The sequence below is a fragment of the Electrophorus electricus genome, chromosome 7, assembly GCF_013358815.1.
Source record: "Electrophorus electricus isolate fEleEle1 chromosome 7, fEleEle1.pri, whole genome shotgun sequence".
NCBI classification, from domain to species: Eukaryota; Metazoa; Chordata; class Actinopteri; order Gymnotiformes; family Gymnotidae; genus Electrophorus; species Electrophorus electricus.
In genome coordinates, this window is record NC_049541.1 from 12,934,800 (window position 1) to 12,954,799 (window position 20,000).

General features: G+C 45.4%; 1 protein-coding gene and 1 long non-coding RNA gene across 4 annotated transcripts in view; both read left to right on the forward strand.

Annotated features, from left to right (window-relative positions):
• Nucleotides 1-20,000, forward strand: part of tafa5 (TAFA chemokine like family member 5) — a 74,009-nt gene that overhangs the window by 6,117 nt on the left and 47,892 nt on the right. The window contains exon 1 of one of the 3 annotated variants that reach the window (XM_027003830.2): nucleotides 15,165-16,091. The exons of the other annotated variants lie outside the window; for them this stretch is intronic. Coding sequence (XP_026859631.1) covers nucleotides 16,001-16,091 — 91 coding nt within the window. The 5' untranslated portion in view covers nucleotides 15,165-16,000. Of the gene's footprint in view, nucleotides 1-15,164; nucleotides 16,092-20,000 lie in introns of those variants that run through there. 3 annotated transcript variants of the gene reach the window in all.
• Nucleotides 18,734-20,000, forward strand: part of LOC118241764 — a 2,883-nt gene continuing 1,616 nt past the window's right edge. Inside the window, exons 1-3 of the long non-coding RNA XR_004776351.1 lie at nucleotides 18,734-19,331; nucleotides 19,446-19,569; nucleotides 19,896-20,000. The exon at nucleotides 19,896-20,000 is cut by the window's right edge and continues 1,616 nt beyond it. This is a non-coding gene — a long non-coding RNA (uncharacterized LOC118241764). The remainder of the gene's footprint in view (nucleotides 19,332-19,445; nucleotides 19,570-19,895) is intronic.

A 20,000-nucleotide genomic window follows, 5' to 3' on the forward strand; every position in this document is an offset into this window, starting at 1 on the left:
TCCTTGAGGCCCTTATAAATTTGGTTGATAATTGCTACTTAAATGTTGGATGCTACACCATGTGCTCATTTGAATTCAGTATGATTTTTAATAAGCAACGAGTGGCATGCATAATCAACAACTACTGACATTTCACACATGGGGCTTCTGCCTTTGTAGGGAACTGGAAGTCACTAACTGTCTGGGTTCACTCCTGGCTGACATAGAGGTGGCACTGTGAATTGTAATTAGTCCATGTGCATTCAATTAAATGCGTACATGTCTATTTGTGTGTGTGTGTGTGTGTGTGTGTGTGTGTGTGTGTGTGAGAGAGAGTGGGTGAGTAAAGAGATTGGTCAAATGTAGGGAGACTTTGAACAGGCTTCAGGCACCCAAGTGGAGACCAGTTTAAAAAATTCCTCCTCGGCCTTATTGAAAAAAACAGCTTTAAAGAAAATGCCAGAACCCTGTGCCGAATCCCTATGGGTCCCTAGGCGAGAGAGCCTGTTTCCCAGGACGCAATGGGAATGGTGCACTCCAAAAAAATGGTCAGGAAGTAGGTAAGAAAAAAGAAAGGAGGCAGACAATGAGAGAAACGCAGGCTCCTGAAAGTGTGTGGCCTGCAGACTGGGCACGGAGGAGTGAAGTCGGACGACGCTAGGCGGGAGCAGCTCACCGTCTGCCAGAAGAAAGAGTCCACTTCAGAGGAAGAAACAAATATCGCATTAAAAGAGACAGCACCATTTGTCTTCACATCGGAGGGCCAGCTATTCGTCCGAATAAAGGCCGAGAAGCCTGGCGGATGCGTGTCGGGAGGGAGTTAATGATGTTGAAGTCAAATCTGTTCAATCACGCTGTCTGGCCTATGACAGATGCACACTGTCTGTTAACAGGATAACAGGCCAGTGGACAGGTTTTTTTTGTTTTTTTTTTTAAATGTGAAGAAATTCTAGCCTTAGCGAATACCTATTCAACATTTTTTAACATAAACTTGAAATTTATCTTAATATCTCATTCTAACTATTTTTGATGCTAACTATTTTGACATATATTCATATATGTATTATTAAACATATGTAAGTTCCTAATCTATGCTGTTAATTGCTGCTTGTTGTACTTTACCAACCAACGCCCAATGCTGACTCAATTAGTGTGTTCCTCCATGTCTTATCATCACTGCTGCTAGTGTTTTAACTTTGAAAAATGCCTTCTGTTGAGAAACATTTTTCAGCCATTTGTAACAATGCCAGCAGAGCTTAGTGGAGCATTTCAAGGCCAAACAGCTCTCCTGAGTGGTGGAAAACAATTCCAGAACCAAGCTGCAGCTAAATTGTAGTGGACCCAGCCTTGTGGACCCCAGTTTTCCACCCATTTGGAGTTCAATACTGTTTTTATGGTTTCAGGATCTGTAGCGGGATGCTATCCCTAGCCAGCCCTTCTAAACAAAGACCTGCATCTATTGGACTAAAGTGTCACACAGAGCCACTGGAGGGCACTGACCGTAACTGAGGAGGCAGACCCTAGGCCCTCCACCACCGTGGCAGGTCAGCAATCCAAGTCTCAGCTGAAACACTACAAGTGCATTAAGAACCGGAGAAGGGAAAATGTTATCTATCTGGTTTCTGTAATTGTCTCCCTGCTTGGCTATTAAAGTCATGACTAACTACAGGGAGGCTGTTCTGTTTCTGTTCTTTAAAAACAGGGTTGATAGTAACTGGTGTTTTTGATTTTTCTACAATAACATGCATGTGGTTATATATGTTTTGCTCAGCTTCCAAGATGGAAAGCACTTAATAATAATAATAATAATAATAATAATAATGATAATAATACATTAGAATTAAACATAATTTTGGGTAGTCTGACTGAATAATCTATTCACTTTTTAGTAGATACATAGACATAATATACTTTTTCCAAGCAGTAGAAAATATATGTATAATTTGTAGAGCAATTGTAAACAAAACAAAAGATTAACACAGATCAGTGATATAAAAGATGAAATAATTCTAAAAAAGGCCTTTTTGTTTTCAGAAACTAACATGCATAAACTTTACATGCATCATTTATGAGTTATGTAATTAAATGTGGTGTCTCTTGGTGTTTAGGTTATATGAGTTTTTGACGATTACCCTTTTCCGCAAATGCAGAATTTTTAAAAATGTTTCACGTCTGCTAACATTGTGTCATCGTTTGTGTTTCTTTGAGCTGTGACTCTCTCTCTGTTACGGTTCAGTACGTCGCTGCTGCTCTACCTAACTCACTTTATCTCGCAAACTCGCATTTGTTTGCTTTGTTATCTGTGTGTAATTTTAACTGATTCTGCCAGTGTGAAACAGGAAGACCAGATTAAGATGCAGGGCACGATACTGTAAAAAATCCCCACTAAATTTTAATGAGCGGGTTATATTTCCGAGAGGGGAGCAGCCTGAGGAGAATGATAACTATCAACATGACACATATGAAATGGAAGTGTGTAACTTACTTTGAAGCTGATTTTGCTTGAGTCAATCTGAACTTCAAACTGAATATTAATCAAATATTGGTTTCATGGACAGAGTGCATGTCAATCTGTATTAATGCATATTAAAGTGTATTAATACTCATTTTTGCACACAACAATAATGTTTCTGATCGTGAGCTGAAGAATCTGGCAACCATATTAGACATAATTAAACTGGCTTCATGAGTGGTACACTCAATATTTTTTTACTTTTGTGTGAGTCCTCCATATATGCGCACACCCACCCACCCAATGTGCGCACACACACACACGGTGTGGGTGTGGCATGGTGACGCATGCCGTCTGACTCAGGGTTGGGCAGATGATGTGATGGATGTTTCAGCAGCTGTATTGGTTACCCCAGCTAGAGCTGAGCAGGTCTGAGGGGAGTGGACCAAGGAGAGAGTCACAGAGAGACAAATACAGGGAGACACACCGAGAGAGATAAAGAGACCCAGGAAGAGAGAGAAACAGGGAGATAGAGTGAGAGAGAGCGAGACATAGAGAAGGGAGAGGGTGAGAGGGCGAGAGGTAAAGGGGGTAAGTCATAGGCACTCATTGTGAGAGAAGGAGCCGGAAATGAACCCTGAAGGTATTTATTCAGCTGGAGTAGTGTAATTCCAGCTGATAAATTTATACATGTCAAACACTGCTTTGTTAAGCCTGCCTGGCAGCTTCTTGTAAGGCAAAATCTCTTTCCACCCCTCACCTCTCTCTCTCTCTCTCTCTCTCTCTCTCTCTCTCTCTCTCTCTCTCCCTCTCTACCTCTCTCTCTTTCCCCTCTATCTTCCCTTTCTCCCCCACCCTCTTGCCAAGTGATAAAGCACTCTAGTGACAGTAGTGTGTGAATTATAAGAGGGGCACTTTGGGGTTGGAATACTCATTATACTACAACAACAGGGATCTTGTTAAAACATGTTTTATGACATTGCCAGGAAAATTAATACAGCATCCTCTTTTTAATAGAATCTTGCCAAAATGACTCCAGTGCCTTTGTCCTGAAGCTTTCCTCAAAGACTTTGACCACAGATGAGGCGAAAAAAGCCCTCACAGTTGATGTTATTATGCTCATCTCCAAAACAGGCCATGTCAGGCGAGGTCAAACAGATCAGCGCGCAGTACACAGTGAGATTAAATACAGTGAGATGAAATACAGTGAGACAAAATACAGTGAGATGAAATACAGAGATGAAATAATGATTCTCCCAGCCCAGGTGTAAGACCATACATACTTGTATGACAGTGCTGATAGTACATAAAGGGTACAATCAATTAACATGACATGAGCAGAGATTTAGTATTCCATCAGCTACAAAGTAGCATTTCAATATTTTCTTATTTTAAATCATTTTAAGCATTAAGCATAAATATTGTCTGTGACTAGCATCTAAGCTCTCCTTGAAATAGTAAAGCCAAGCTTCAACGTTGATGCCCCAAACTGCATCACCTGTAGCCAGCATCCAACTGGCCGCAAAGATCAGCGGAAATGTAATGACTTTCTTTGTCAATGTCAGGACAGTTCTCAACGACAGCATTTTCAGCACACAAAGCGACTCGCTTTCTAACATTAACGTGTCATTCATAACTGTTCTTACCTCACACATCAAGTGCTCAGTAATTCACTTGTCAACGAAATTGTATCAGGGCCTTTGAAAGATTCCGTAGAATATTACACAAAAACACCTAAAGAGCCATGGAGAAGCAACGCAGACGCACACCACGCAGACGCACACCACGCAGACGCACACCACGCAGACGCACACCACGCAGACGCACACCACGCAGAGGCCTCCGTTTTGACCCCATGCTCATCAATATTAATGGCCCCTGTTTTGACATCTGTTGTCATCTGTGCGAGTCGGGCGGAGATCAGCACGCGGGTGTTATTCTCCAGTAAACCCCTTCCTACGCCGAAGACAGATGTCGGAGCAGTAATTAACAAATCCTCCGGCACTTTTGCAGAATGTCTTCAGCTCCTCGGTGCAGGACTGTGGAGTGCCGTATTCATTGGCCCGGCATAAAATGTAAAGTCGTGTTGGGGGGGGGGGGAGAAAGAGAAAAAGACAAAAAAAAAAACAAAGCAGCGAAATAATGAACAAGGACCTTGACAGAGGTGGGAAATAGAATTTCTGGGCCCGATCGTTGCCACTGACTGGCTTTTGTGTCTGATTTGCGATTTCCACAACAAGGTGAAGGACGCTTGCTGCATTTTTGCACAGCACGGTGCGGGAGAGCTGGGAGCCGGCAGAGCCGACGCTCAGGCACACGTGGTTTAAAAATACATGGAATTAAGAACACTTCTCCTGACATCGCTCTCTGCTGCCTTGATCGGTCTTGTAAAGCATGTCTTGCTTTGCTGGTCGTATAGGCTGTCTTAAGGGGATAATTTAACGCTAGCAAATTAGCCTGGTCCTACTAGACGTCACAGTTTATTAGCATAAATTAGCATTTTCGGTTGAGCTGTTCTTTTAAATGAGTGGCTCCCTCTTTGAGAGTGTCTCTGGGTGAGGCTCTCTGCAGTGCACGAAGATGTATGTAGTGAATCAAACGTGTCACTTGATGCAACTGAAACAAACAACCAAACCATCAGCCGGGAACCCTGCAGGAGCTTAAAGATGCTCTCCTAAGGGAGCAGGCGGCCTGATACTCGAAAAGCATTTCCTCTGTCGAGGGGGTGGGCTTGGGGGGGGGGGCACGGAGGGTGTTGAGCCTCTAATCTAATGCACACATTATTCAGCCTGCATCTATTAAAGGAAAGCTCCATGAGATTTATCACCCAGGTTTAACAGTATGGTAAAATAGCGCATTAAGCAGATGATATCACAGTGTATGAAATGATTATGCACGCTTGCAAGAGAAAAAAAAAGGTGGAAGAGGCCAACTTAATTAAATGCAAGGTCTTGGTTATACATCACTGGTTCTCTCGCACAATCCACTTAACCAAACTGCCTGTTATTTTTAATAGCAAAGTGCTGAGCAACAGCATTTCTCCCTCTCTATTGTGCCATTTTGGGGAGAGGGGGGTTGCATAACATCATGCTACAATTTTCTGCTTTGCATTTTGTGCACATGACATCCTGGAGGAGCCCTAAAGGGCCCCCTAAAGGGCCCCCACGTGACCTGTTTAGGCTTGGCCCTTCTAATGTCCTCTTGGGTTGGTGGTCCCACTCCTACAAGGCATGGATCAGGTGGGACGGAAAAGCTTTTGCCACTGTCAGCCGAGTGGCGTCTGGCTATTAATCGAGTACCTGAGTGGCAGGTCGCCTCTGGGGCTGACTCCTCGACCCTGCATCTCAAGGGCACTCTGGCAGGGAACGACGCTCAGTTCTCCTGCCAATCCAATTAAAGAAGCAGAGACTGTGGCGAATGACAGCTCTCTTGCTGAAGATGGCGGGGGGGGAGCAGAAAACAAAGAAAGATCGAAATAACCAGCCCTGTAAACGAAACCATCGGCTCCTTCTCTATGCTCTGCCACGTCGTCCTTTACCACAAATGCTCCTTGCCGAGAGGGATGAGCAACTCTGGCGTCACTCGCTCGAACCCCCGCCCCATCCCCCAGACCAAGCACCCGCCCTCAGGGACAATTCAGCCATCATGAACTGTTCATTCTGCTTTTTTTTAACCATTCTGCTCCTACGAGCTCCCCCCCCCCGCCGGCTTTTTTATTTAACAGCATCAGGTCTTGTAAAGTGTGAGCTTGGGAGAACAGCCACTGATATTACTGACAAAACTTTACATCAGTTAAAAAATAACCCCAAAAACAAGTACCCAAGACAAAAAAACAAAAACAAAGCAAAGCAAAGCAAAAAATAAACATAACATCCCCCAGCTGAAACAAGTCTATATGCGTTCCACCATGTGTGTTTGTGTGTTTATGTGTTTGTGGTCATCACAGGAAGAGCTCGGGGCTTTTGCTCTGTAGGGGATTTGGAGCACGAGGTATCTCCTCTGCTCCTTTTATTTCTCCCCGCAGCCGTGGGATTCCTGCAAAACAACATGACCATTGTGATGGCTCCGCTCCCCGCCATCCAGTCCCAGAGTCCTTGCCTAGGATAATTGAGTTAGACTGTATATTTTTGAGGTGCGCCAAAGTGGAATCTTGTGGTTACTGAATAATGTAATGAAATTGCTCTTTTGGCATGTTAGAGAAATCTGGTAGCAGGTGAACAAAGCCAAAGAATGCACTCAACACCCCCCTTCCCCCACTACATAAACGATGGCTCAGATTTTGTGTGCTTCTCTAATTCTGTTATGCTTATCTTTACCAACTTTAAGCCAACAGGAATCCTGACTGTTCACAAAACCTCTATTTTTTCCTGTGAAATGTACATTCCCAGATTACCTCTCTGTCTGGTCAAAGCAATTGACTCCAAACCCCAGTCTTACAGCAGAGGATTGTGGGTCTAAAAGATGCTCCGTGCCCCATGAGGGATTATATTTGAGCCAATATGGAGCTTTTAATATACGCCTGTGTGTATTTCTTTCGACTCTACATAAGCTGCGGACATACCGCTGCATGTTTTGGAACTAGCGAGAAAAATTGAACATACTGTACTGCTGAAATAATTTCTAGCTGCCAGATGACCCAACTGGCACCCAGCTACTTCCTGCTGAGCAATTTGTCATGCAGCAATGAGGATGTAGCTATATCAATACGTGACTGCCCCGATGACAATCGCCCTGGCTACTTGTGTGCTGTCACAAGTGTCCGTGTTAACGGCTCTCTGCGCTGGCTCGTGCTGCCACCTCTGCGCCAGCCACTCTTGTGCAACCCTGGCAGGAGTGGCTGAGCTCAGCGGCAGTTGCTGCAGCGATGACTACTGCTGGAGGCCTCCGCCCGTTCGGCACGGGCGACCCCGCAAAGCTCCTCCCCTCGCACGGGCTAATTTTAGTGCCAGTGGCTTTAGCCGGCGGTGCTAACCACGGGGATCTGTTAGAAAAGCAGTTATGCCAGTTGGGCAGCAAATTCCCCTTGGTGCCACATGCTGCTCATTCCTGACACTAATCCTCTTTGCTCCCCTCCTCTCCTCGTAACGATCTGCTGGCCGGCATGTAAAAATTAGTTAAATGCACTGGATCTGAAGAACTTCCGGTACTTGGTGGGCCTACTGCGCCTGACAGAACAGCTCTGGCAGTCAGAGCGGAGCCGGGGGGCTGGCCCATGGTCCGTGCGACCCTTTCATGTATATGCACCTTTGCTGCTGCAGCGTCTCTTCTGAGACCATCCGGGTTGCCCCTACTCTGCCACCCGGCCCTAGGGTTACTGCTCGCCTCCAGCACAGTCCAGCGCCGCTTTGGGCATGAACAGCAGGGAGGCAGCTGAAAGAACACCGTCTGATTTAAGGCTGAAGGGTACTGCCATGAAGAGTACTTCACCCTCTGTGCAATTCAATCGCTATTACGGTGTTGTACACTGTAAGTTTTGTATTTTGTAGTCTTTACTGCTGTATTAGATGGCCATTGGCTGGTCTTTCTGAATCTCAATGCAGCAACACAGCTCTCGTTGTGTGGGTCAGACAGGATACAATAAAATCTCTTAGTCAATCAGTGTCTCACCCCGAGGCAAAACATCTTTTCTGTCCAATGGCAGAAATAACATCTCGGGTTATTTCCCCTGAAGTCCCCTGCGCACTAATGACTGCCCTCTCCCAGTGATATCCACAATGTCATTATGACAGTGCCAAATTTACTGGGATGCCGGCGCTGCCATCCAGAGTCAAGCTCTGGCAGACCTGGGCTATTACAGTTCTTCCTCTTGACAAGATTTCACGTTTGCAACCTGGTACCTTGGCCCCAGCATGCCTTTGATGTGGCAGGCCACAGCGTCCCCTGCGGATTTCCAGGCCGGATCCCTTCTCCCGGGGTCCCTCTGATCCTGCAGCCCTGGATGCCAGTGCCCTGGCCCTGATAAAGGCGCAGCGTGTGCCTCCCAGGATGCACCTGGCCTTGCGGTGATAAAGGAGCCGGCAGGACTTCCCAGCATGGAGAAGGAGAAGGGCTGGCAAACGAGGTTTGTGACGCTGAATAAATGCGAGCAGCCTTGATGTGTCCAGTCAGTCCCAGCCGCGTGGCTTAAAGGATGGGTTTCAGCCCACCCCCTCCGGGCACCTCCAAAATTAGAGTGGGAGGATTGATTGCATGCTCTTTTGGGTCCAGCTGAGAGAAGAGGGAGGGCCCGGGCTTTTATCGACTCCTTCAAGCCCCTCCCCAGCCTGTCATCGGCAACTTCATCAAAGTCATCCGCCAGGTCCACCCCCCCCCCCCCCCCCACACTCGTCAGTGCTCCTCGAGGAGCCATACTGCGAGAGTTAGCCCCCATCGATTAACTCACCTGCTGGAGGCGGCCTTCCGAGGAGGGGCTGAGGAGCTGCCGTCTGCGCTGGGGAGGGGTGCGAGGACAGGTGAGGGCATCTGCAGCGAGGGAGATGCTGCCAGCAGAGGAGACGTCATCTGAGGCCCTTTTACGGCCGTGCACAACCCTACAACCCGCCCAAGCCTCCACGCCCACCTCTCATCGCCAGGCCGTCTGCTTTCTACGTGACTGAGGACTAATTCGGGAGCTGTAATTACGCCCAGGCTTGAAGAATCCCTTGAAAAGAATGACTTGCATGCTCAGCCCGCTCTCTGGTACTAGATGACCACACCTACACTGCATCACCCATGAGTAAAGGAGACATAAATTGTAGCTCAGGCGAGGGGAGGCAGAAGGTGTGTGTGTGTGTTTATGTGTGTGTGTTTGTATGTGTGCGTGTGCGTATGCGTGTGATCCATAACTGTTCCTGCAGCCCAGACAACCCAGATATTTATGATATACAAATTATGCACGAGCCGACTGAGCAGAGCTAAACGCATGTAAATATTCCCCCAGCAACAGAGTTGGCCATAGTGGCAGGGTAGATTTAAATTCGATATTTACAGATGGGCCCAGTAAAAGTGCTATCAGAGAAAAACTTAAAGTGCCTGAAGTAGTTACAAAGAGCTAGACAGCAAAGCAGAACTCAGCACTATTTCCACTTTCTTTATCTGCTACGTAAGGTAATACTCAGCTTGTATTTACAGAGACCTATGTGGTCCAGTAATGACCTTTGACATTCCACAGTTACATCATACCTTAGAAGCTTACAAGTGCTACTTGATCACACGGGGAGCGTAATAAATTTGCTATCTTCGTTTCATTCCTCATTTATCGTAGGGACTTTTCGGCAGCAGATCGGAAGTGGAGCTCTGCTCTCTCCCCACCCCTGGTGGTTGTCGGCCTGGCAGGGGCTGGGTAAGCATGTGCCAGGCCTACCAGGTCCCACACAGATGGGGCTGGTGCTTCGTACTGCCGCTGCTCTGTACCCCCACCCACCCCCACCCCTTCCAGCTTGTTCCGCAGTGTCCAAGAAGCCCAGGACCGATCTGCATGCAAATGGAGCTTCAGAACGGAAATTCGACCATCAGCACATTCCTATTTTTTCTCCCTCGCTCATAAATAAATAAATCCGCAAATACACGTATGCTCCAAATATGAAGGTGTGCGTTTGCGCCACGGAGGGAAAAAAAATTAAGGAAACCTCCTGAGCTGAATATCTAAATTGATGGCTAGCTCTGCGAAAAACAGAAGAGATGCGACCAGATTGTCTCCTGTCTGCATTGGATGCGTGCGCGTGACTTCTCTTACAGATGCAGCCAAAGGTGCCATTACTGTGTCCCAACCTGCACCTGATTGGCTAAGCATCCGCAGCAGTATAATAAGGGGTATCAGCATAGAGTGCATTAAGGGAACGTGCTCTGGCTTCCGTGGCTCCCAAGCGACAGGGACAGCCCGTTTGTGTCCTTGGCCCACAGGGGGCAACGATTATCCGAGGAAACGCTATAGGCGTCTGGGGAGGAAGAGCGAGGAATGTGTACAGGAAAGCTGCTCTTACTGACATTTTGTGGGTAGCCGACCTTGCGAGCCTCCTGACGCTCAGTCCTGTGAGCCCCAGAGTGGAGAATTGAGCTGTAAATCGTCTCCAGCAGATATGAGGCAGAATGCACATCCAGGATTCTAAAATATCCCCCAGCCTGTTAATCAGAATATCTACAAGATTGTCTTTGCCCCCCCCCAACTCCTGCATCCCCTAAAGGACAAAACTATGAATATCCTAGCCAACTTGGAATGACTTTTACCATGACTCATGTCAATTTGGTATTCGTGTTATTATTATTATTTTCCCTCTTGAACAGACCCAAGTGCCTGGATTGTTTTGCAGTCTGTTATCCCTTCAGGGAACCAGAGTCATTTTGGATATTATTTATTTATCCCCCAACCCCCCCCCCAGTCAGCCCATAGGTCTATACTCTGAAGGCCCATCAGAGGCCTGTGTCTGGGAGACGATGGCTTATCAGTGACTCTCCAGCGAAGGCCTGGCTGCCTAAACTGAAAGCAACATGTTTATTGAGTAATTGAAAGTGAGCAATGTGCCGTATGAATTCAATGTGGCTGTCAATCAGGCCAGTCCAGTGATGGAGTCAGGGACAGCACTGTGGCCTGCCTGCCTTCGCTATGAAATTACAAATCAGCAGCATGTTATCCAAAGCATGTAACCAGCCTGGCCGCGTGACTGTCTCCACGCAAACACCTGGCATTTGCTCTGCTACGCATGTGAATACAAAGCCTCTGAATCTAATAACCAGCCCCTTTCAATACCAGCACCCCCCCACCACACACACACACACACACACACACACACACACACACACACACACACACACACACACACTGTAGTGTGAGATGTTGAGGAAACTGCAGGATATGCTAATAGAAGAAGCATTGTACATTTGGTTGATAGAGATGAGCAAGGATTTATTTGCCTATTTATTTATGTTTTTGTTTGTTTGTTTTGATGGCTGCGTAGTCTTTTTTTTTTTTTTTTTTGCAATGACTTTTTACTCTATTCTTAAGAGATTGCCCCCAAACACCATGCATAATGTATGGCAACAGAAACGAGGTGTTTGGGACCAATTCTTATCTTACCTAAGACTGTAATTCCAAGTGTTGCAGCATGTTCGTCTCTCGCGGGTTAAGCCGTTAGAATGTCTTCACTCGTGCAGAACCTATCGCATCTTTGCCATGCGGGAGGTGGGGGAGCCATCTCATCACGCGCACTGGTGGATCCGTGCGTCTGCCCACATAGTGATATTTTAGCTCTTTGCTCTTGCTTAAATGTTTCCCCCCTGCTCGTTCTTCGGACTCTATGAGCTGCTTGGCATACGGACGAGAGGGCGCCAAGATTATCACGAGGGCCGGAATATGGAATTGTACCCTCTTTAAAGTGGTGTGTCGATGTTTTAGCTGGAGTGTCTATATTGGCCCATTCTAAGGCCCTTTACTACGGTCAGAGGCACCTACCGTTATGCATTGTTTCTTACGAAAACAGCATAAAATGACCGGTTACGGGCCAAAGGAGGTTCCCATACGCTACGTTAGAATGTGATTAACCTTCCTTCTTTCCCTGTAATTTCATAACTAACATGAAAGCAGCTTCGATCCTGCAGAGTTACTGCGACACCGTGTTCCATCTATCACACGCTGTTGTGATATCGTCGACTACAGCACTAATCGCCGTGTGTGCAGCGCTGAAGTTCTCCGTAGTGCGTAGGGGCACTGATTAGACGTAACTCGTACAGACCGGTCGCCGGTGCGCCGGTGATCTGCACGTGCCGTGTGTAGCCTGCTGAACGCATGCTGCAAAGCACATATATACCGGCGGACCTGGTGCGGAGATGTTATTGCAGGAGAGACTCCGGTCTAATAAACATTGAACGTTATGATGTGCGCTGAATAGTAAATGATGCCATAGAACTTGGAGGATGATTAAACACCGTGGTGAAAGAGGCGAATAAACAGTGAGATGAAAGGAACACGAAAGCAATGGGTTACGTAGGCGCGTTTGAGGTAACTAGAGGTAATTTCCGGCAGGATACCATACAGGATATTGTATAGCCATGACTGACTACTGAGACTGTGCTTGAACTTCAGAAGACATGTTTCTTTCGATATGCGCATATGAATGAAAAGCAAATGAGTTTGAATGGTGAGGTCTGGACACGGATCAGACGCTATTTCCTCTTTGGGCTGTGTTACCCCCATCTCCATATCTACTATAAAGCCATTACTTCTAATCCCATCTCAAGTTGTGCCTTTGTGAGCATATGCGATGCTTACAGTAACCATATTGTCAAGTTTTCACTTTGTGATTAAAATACCCTGGAGGTGCTCTTATTGCTTTTCCCCCTAATGATGATGGCAGCGTTTAATAAACCCTTCGCATATTTCACCACAGACGTTTCGGGCGTCTTTGGGTTTTTCCAACTTCAGCGAGCCGCCTTCTGCCGTCCTCTTATTTTACGTCTGTGTACTCTAGAGTAATTTAAAGGACGCCACAAACAGTTCCATTGTTCATTGCTCAAGGCTCGGCGCAATTTGCAGCAGTTTAATGTGAGTAGATGCAACTTTAACAAAGTCTACAAAACGAGGGAACTGGTATTTCTGTGCATTTATGTTTTATTGCCTTGCCATTTGTATTGATTAAGCTTGATTTGCAACAATAATGAGTGAGAGGAGATGTATTGATTAAGCTTGATTTGCAACAATAATGAGTGAGAGGATATATATATATATATATATATATATATATATATAAAATTTATTTATTTATTTATTTTTTACGTGCAAGTTAGAGATGAATTTATGAATTTCAGGTTGATCGTCACATAAACGTGTTGATTCGCTCAGCTGTGACACTTGTGAATTGGTGACAAATGGGATCAAAGCAGGTGATATATTTGTCTTGCCAGTGAAACAAAAATTATGAATGTGACCAGAAAGGTGTGCAATGAAACGGATTTTGCGGTTTGCGCTAGCGATTCGGTACGTGCTCGTTAAGTTTAGCAACAAGCGGAGGCTTTCCACGCGCGCAGGGTTTGGCGGGATGTCTTTCATCATTTAGCGGCTTTATTGTAGGCTTTTCAACTCAGCGGTGGCGCGCCAGTGAAAGTAAAAACGCACCATTGATTGCCACTGAACTGCGAATTTCTAAACCAATTCGGAAAACAAGGCAATCTCTTCCAAGAGACTTATGATGCACTGTCTCCACACCAGATCAAAAAAAATTCTGCTCTCAGTTGACCATATATTTATCAGCAAGATTCACACTGGAATTTAAAAACAGAGCGCAGTTATCTCTCACTTCTACGTCTCTCACAAACCTTCGCGAAAGAACTGAAACGCAAAAGACTTATGGGGCAATCGACTGTGTTTTGTGATGAGTACCATGAGCAAGCCTTTAAAACAGCATTTGAGTGCAAACCGATGGACACAAACACAGCTCCTAAGTCAACACGTTTCGTCATGTTGATGATTAAGAGCGGGGTTCGTAGGGCTGACAGGTTAATAGACGAAAGTGTTGTTAAGGCGTGGCGGCGCGCATTGCGCTCACCTTCCCAGCGGCTTTCGCTGGACATTCACGTTTGGTTCGGCGGCTGAAATATGCTGAGCTTGTCATCGAACTTTTGCGGTGATCAGTAGGGAAAGCTCTGGGGAGGGAGGGAGGGGGGTATGTACAATGGCAAGGGAATGAGGTGTTCCGTTCTCTGTCGTGTAGCCTGTTTGGCAGAGAAGGGCTGACCTGCTCCGGGCACGGTGACAGCAGTGCTTCCGTTGGCGAAGAACAATGAAGAAGAAGAGCGAACCGTGAGTGTAGGTCAGGTAACTGATTAAATATACTTAGAGAGAGAGAGAGAGAGAGAGAGAGAGAGAGAGAGAGAGAGAGAGAGAGAGAGAGAGTAAGCTGAACGGTTTCAATGGAAATCAACAGCAAATGGGGAAACTAATTGAATTCATAACTAGCCTTCACCATCTGAAATGACCCCTCATGCAGAAGATACTAAGATACTGCTTTCACGACCCTGAGGAGGAAGTAGATATGGATTCCCCTCACTGTAAACATGGATAACTGGTACCAGATGAGCTGCCCAAACCTCTGGACTGACAGTGGAGTCTTTGCTACAACAGTCTTGCATACTGCTACCGCATCGTTAAGCATTTTTATTCGCAGTCAAGATTCTGACTCGGTATACTACTGTGACTGTGACGGATAGAAATCACTCTTGACGCAAGGTGACCCCACCATAGTCACACACCATCAAAGAAAATAAAACGTAATTTCGCTTTTTTTCCTGATGACAAGTTAAGGATAACTCCCTGAATTTCTGTATGTATTGGCTATACAATTAGAAGGTATATAAAAATAGCCAGCCCTGCTTAAATAAGACACTGCCAAGACTGCATGAAGTTACTATGAAGATACTCTATCTGGGAGCAAGCCAAAGTGATCGGATAAACTGCTAGACTCGGACCGACGACAGACGCCGTTAATTCGCAAAAATTCGCCTGAATGGGAGACCGATAGGGCAACACGATTGCAGTCCCCCAAATCTGGAGCATTCCACGCAGAATTCGCATTCATAAATATGCATTAACAACCAAGATCCATTACGAAAAATATCAGCAGACGTCCTCCTAATGCTGCCGTCCTCCGTTCGCATCTACCACCGCCTCCTCACATGCCCGAGGAGACGTATTTTGGGAGGGCCGTGACGTCATCGCCAAGAGGAGAGAAAGTCGCGTCTGTATCTGCGGTTGTTAAGAAAACGGGCAAGCCCGAGGAACTGGCACAGACGGAGGCGGGGAAACAGACTCGCTATTCAACTTCAACTTATTAATTTTAGGGGGATCAGATCTCACGAACACTGAACACGACGAAGGCAGGTGTATTTCTACAGTGGCGATATGCGTAAAAGGATGGGAACGCTGTATTTTTCAAAGTCTTTGGCGAACGCTCGCTTATGACCAAAAAAAACAAAAAAAAAAACAACAACAACCAAAAACCCGCGTCCAGAGAAATTTTGAAGTTGCGGGGAAATAGTGCTGGCGGACTTACTCGTCACGATTAATATAGCATATGAAGAGCTGGGGAAGAGGTTGCTGCACAGCGTCATGCTGGTGCATTCAGCGTCCGTTTACCACACCACTTAGCCACGGAACAGCGAGCGCCACGGAGAGAGTGTATCAGATTACAACTAAAGGAGAAAGAGACGCCGACCGACTCATAAAGTGACCGTGGGAAAATTTAGCACTTCAAGCGATGGGGTTATAAGAGCACTAATATATATATATACATATATGTAAATATATATGTATATATATACAATTCTGCGAGCGTTGGGCGATTGAGAAGGACGGGATCCTCTTAACGCGGATTCTCCTAAAATCGGCCGCTGCATTCTCAAGTGCGCAAAGCGCTTTTCATTCGCTCTGCGCTGGTTTTCTATTTTTTGTTTTTTGTTTTTTTTTTTGTGTGTGTGTGTGTGTGTGTGTGTGTGTGTGTGTGTGCGTGCGTGACAGTTGCTATATGGGAAAAGAATGGCAGACTGATCTGGTTCCTGAAGACCGCTGGCTCTGCTCTCCGGGTGTTTGAGTTGCACGCCAGGATGCAGCTCCTCAGAGTTGCGTGGGCTTTAGCGGGAGCGGCAGTCTGCTGCTTTGTTATTCTTTTGATCCACTCACGCTTCCTAAAAGAAGGTAATTGTTCCAGTTGTTTAATTCACTTTGCATGCGAAACATAATGCTGTTCCCCTGCGCCCCGCTGTCACGCGTCTCCCTATTTGTCGTCTCATGTCTTATTATCTCGGCTGTTGATTTGGTTGAGATGGAGGTTGCGTTCCCATTGCATCCGTCGTTTGCGGTAGAATGCACCACCGTAGCCGTACGTTTCTACACGAAATATTGTCCAGTGAATGATCTGCTATCATTAACATTATGATGTTCTAAAAAACGTCGATATATTATGGCCTAACGTCGTTGTGTGCCCGAATGCAATGATGAGGTGAAAGTAAACGCTCTCCAAATAACCTGATAATCTGATTTTCGGACTTTTACGCAGAAGGTATTATTTTAAGAATACAAGTCTGTTTAGAAGGAGATGAAGAGTTCATTGTTGCGTGGGATAAAGTGATTTATAGTTGTTTTTTTTTCAATAGATGGCACTAGAGTCTAGCTTAAGGGTAACGGCGAGGTCAAACTGTAATTATTTCTCCTCATTAGCCTTAATTCGTTTTGTGTGACGTGCCACTCAAATACCAGTTATTAGAGATAAATCGAGATGTAGGTAATATGTTGTTTTATGTGCCTTTTACTTATAAAACTTAATCACAGATTTAAATTTCAGGTTGAATTATTTAAACAAGATCAGATAAGATAACTGGTATAACCATCATTTTTAATGATACAAGAAATATTGCCTATTAGATGTGTGTCTGGACTGTGGTTCACTGCACAGTATCCTGCTTTCTTGTGATTAGTCAGCCTGTAAATCACAAGTGTGAACAGAGACAGCACATTTATAACAGACATGAAGCCAACCTAGATAATCCAATATTTGTTGCCTCCATCTTAAAGTCACCTATATTTATTTTAGACGCTCTTAGCTATTTCAGGAGACAGTAACGTGTCTGTGCACAGTAATAAAAGGTGAGGGCCTCTCAGATGAGCCAGTGAGGTTCCTGTGCACTTCACCTGTTATTTTTTTGGCCTGCGTGGTGTGTGTAAGCTCTCCCGCTGCTCCAGGCTTTTATGTGCGCCTCAGAAGACAAACGAGAGAGCTCTGTTTATGGGCGAGACATGAGGCTGGCTCTTAGCGCTGCTTGGTATTGGGGCTGGGGGCCTGTGTCCTCCATTACACTTTTGATGAGAAAATACAAGTCAAGTTGTGGCAAACAGTGAGCCTCCATATCATCTGAGCCGTGAAGCGGTGGAAAGGAGGCCCGAGGGCCCAGCGAACCTGCCCCGCGAAGACACGCGTTGCGGGTTCAGCCCGCGTGCACCGTGCTGGCAGGGGGCTGTTCTTGCTAGACAGGAATGCAGGGCTGCTCAGCATAAAACGTAGGGCAGCAACGTCATGAGAAAGTCTGGCAGATGCGAAACAGAAATTTTGTGTTACACTGTTTGGGTCTAGTAAGCATAGCGCATAGAAATGGTGATCAAAATATACAGAACATAAAAAAGAGTGTTTGATTTGAATATTAAATAATAAAAATAATAATAATAATAATAATACGCCATAGGGTTTAATGTTTTATGCCACTGAAATGACCAGGGTTCATTTTCTCTCTGTCTAAGCAAAGTCTGTGTAAATGCTTTAGGCTTCTTTTTCAAAGTGTATCACAATGCATTACATTTAGTGTTAGATTTAATGTTCCTCTGTCATTGTACTTCCACTGGCCACAGGCCACGGGAGGACTCTATTATTATTACATATTTCTTTATTTTTAAAAGAATGTGTTCTTAGAAATCTATTGCGAGGTAAATGAGGCAAGAAGGTGAGAGCACATGGGCTTTGTCTGAGTGCCCAAGGTCATTGACCATGGTATGGGGTATGCCGCAATAGGCTGAAAAGAAACCCCTCTATGAAACATGACTTTTGAAAGGCAATGCAAGCTGTTTTACCCTACTGTTCAGCTCAGCAGATCCAAATGCAAATAGCTCCCTTTATTTCAAATGACATTTTGAATGACAAGTTGGGTGAGGAAAAAAAACCAATGTTGCGCATGAGTCGATAGAATTGCAGTGTAATGACATATTTTGCTGGAGGACACAGGAATCATATGGTTCATTGTCATAAATGAGGAAGTTGAAGAAAAACATTAGTCTCCTTTGGTGAATGTGACGGTGTGAACACAGTAAATGTAATTTCTGCTTTGCTTAATGGACAAGACAGTACAAGAGATCTGTCATCTTTCAACTGTGTGTTTGACTTCATGCCCCTGGTTTATGTATTTAATAGCAAAGGCCTGACATAGTGTATGTTTTGAACAACCGATGGAGTAGAATCAAGCACCTAAAGAAGCTCAACTATTGCTCATCTATTGCTCAACTATAGTTAAGCCTAACTATTAATATCTTTATTTAAGCCTCTACAGTTTCATTTAGAAGACGCTCGGGGGACTTTTCCAAGAGCTCAGGAGCGTCTGTCTGCCCCCCCAACCCCCTTTAAGTCTTGCTCCGATCCAAAACCGCAGCCGGAACAGCCATGGTGGGCTTGGAAAAGAGCCGTCTTGGGGGTGTTTGTTTGCTTCTGTGAGGCGCTGATTGCATAATTGTGGTTAACATGCTGGTAAACTGTGGTGTAATTATTCCACGATGGCTGCGTCCCCTTTGCAGATGACGGACTTATTCATCAGCCTGGCTCCCCCTCTGAAGGTGCTTAAACTGGCAAAATAGAAGGGATGTGGCCATTTTGCCCCTGAGTGCTACATCAATCTAAAGTGACATAAAGATAATACTTGCCATTTGGTGTACTGTTATTACCACCGGGCAAACCCAAATGGATTTGTCTTCAGTGTACTGGAAAATCCCCCTTTTTGTCAAGCCACCAACAAGTTGAGAGGCAAAAGACTTCTTGTCAAGGATTGCTGGAGCTTAGCAGAGAGCATCTGACATCATGCTAATCTACCATAGAAGTATGACAAAGAGACCAGATTCAGCTAATTAACGCAGTGCCTGGAGGTACCATCTTAAGCGCAATTACAAGACAAAAGTCACAAGACATCCATGCAAATGGATCATGCTCTCTGTCTGGGAAAGCTGTGCAAACATGTGGCCAGCCAAGGCACCACGCTGCCATTTCCCCCTCGAACACTGCAGCAGGTGCAACAGGAACTGCGGCACATGTCCAAGGTTCAGAGGTCAGAGCACGCTGCATCTGTGCCTAATCGGCCGTTAAACAGAGGGCCGTCTCCTTTGATCAGCGATTTCATCTGGAAGGTGATGGGCCTTGCAAAAGAGAGAATGTGGTGGTCTTTCTCATTCAAATGAGACTCCTCTGATTTTCTCCTAAATAAGCTAGACCCTGTCTTCTGTGCTGTGTGTTGTGTACAGGCGAGGATCTGGTTCCCAAGAGGGACAGAATACATAAGTTCACACTTCTGTTTCCCAACAGGGCTGGGAAAACATCCTTACACAGAGAAATTGATTTGCACACGTTATCTTTGATCTGTTCCAGGTATGAGTTTTTTTCTGATTAGCCTTTATCCCACTGCCTTAGCATATATGAATGTTTTAGATAATAATTCAGCATTATATCTGTGCTTCTAGTCACTGACAGTGCATGCACTGACCTTAATAATGGCTGGTCCCAGAGTTAGAATATGATTATGAGAATTATGCATTTTATCTATACGGCTAGTTTACTTATCTCTGTCTGTCTCTCTCTCTCTCTCTCTCTCTCTCTCTCTCTCTCTCACACACACACACACACACACACACACACACACACACACACACACACACACACACACACACACACACATATATATACACGTTGTGAAGAATTTGGTGAAGAAAGCTAGTGCAGTTAGGTTGTTAGGTCTTCAAATGTGTGTAGTGTGTGTTGAACTACAAGATATCTGTGGTTTTAGCTAAAGTAGTTATAGT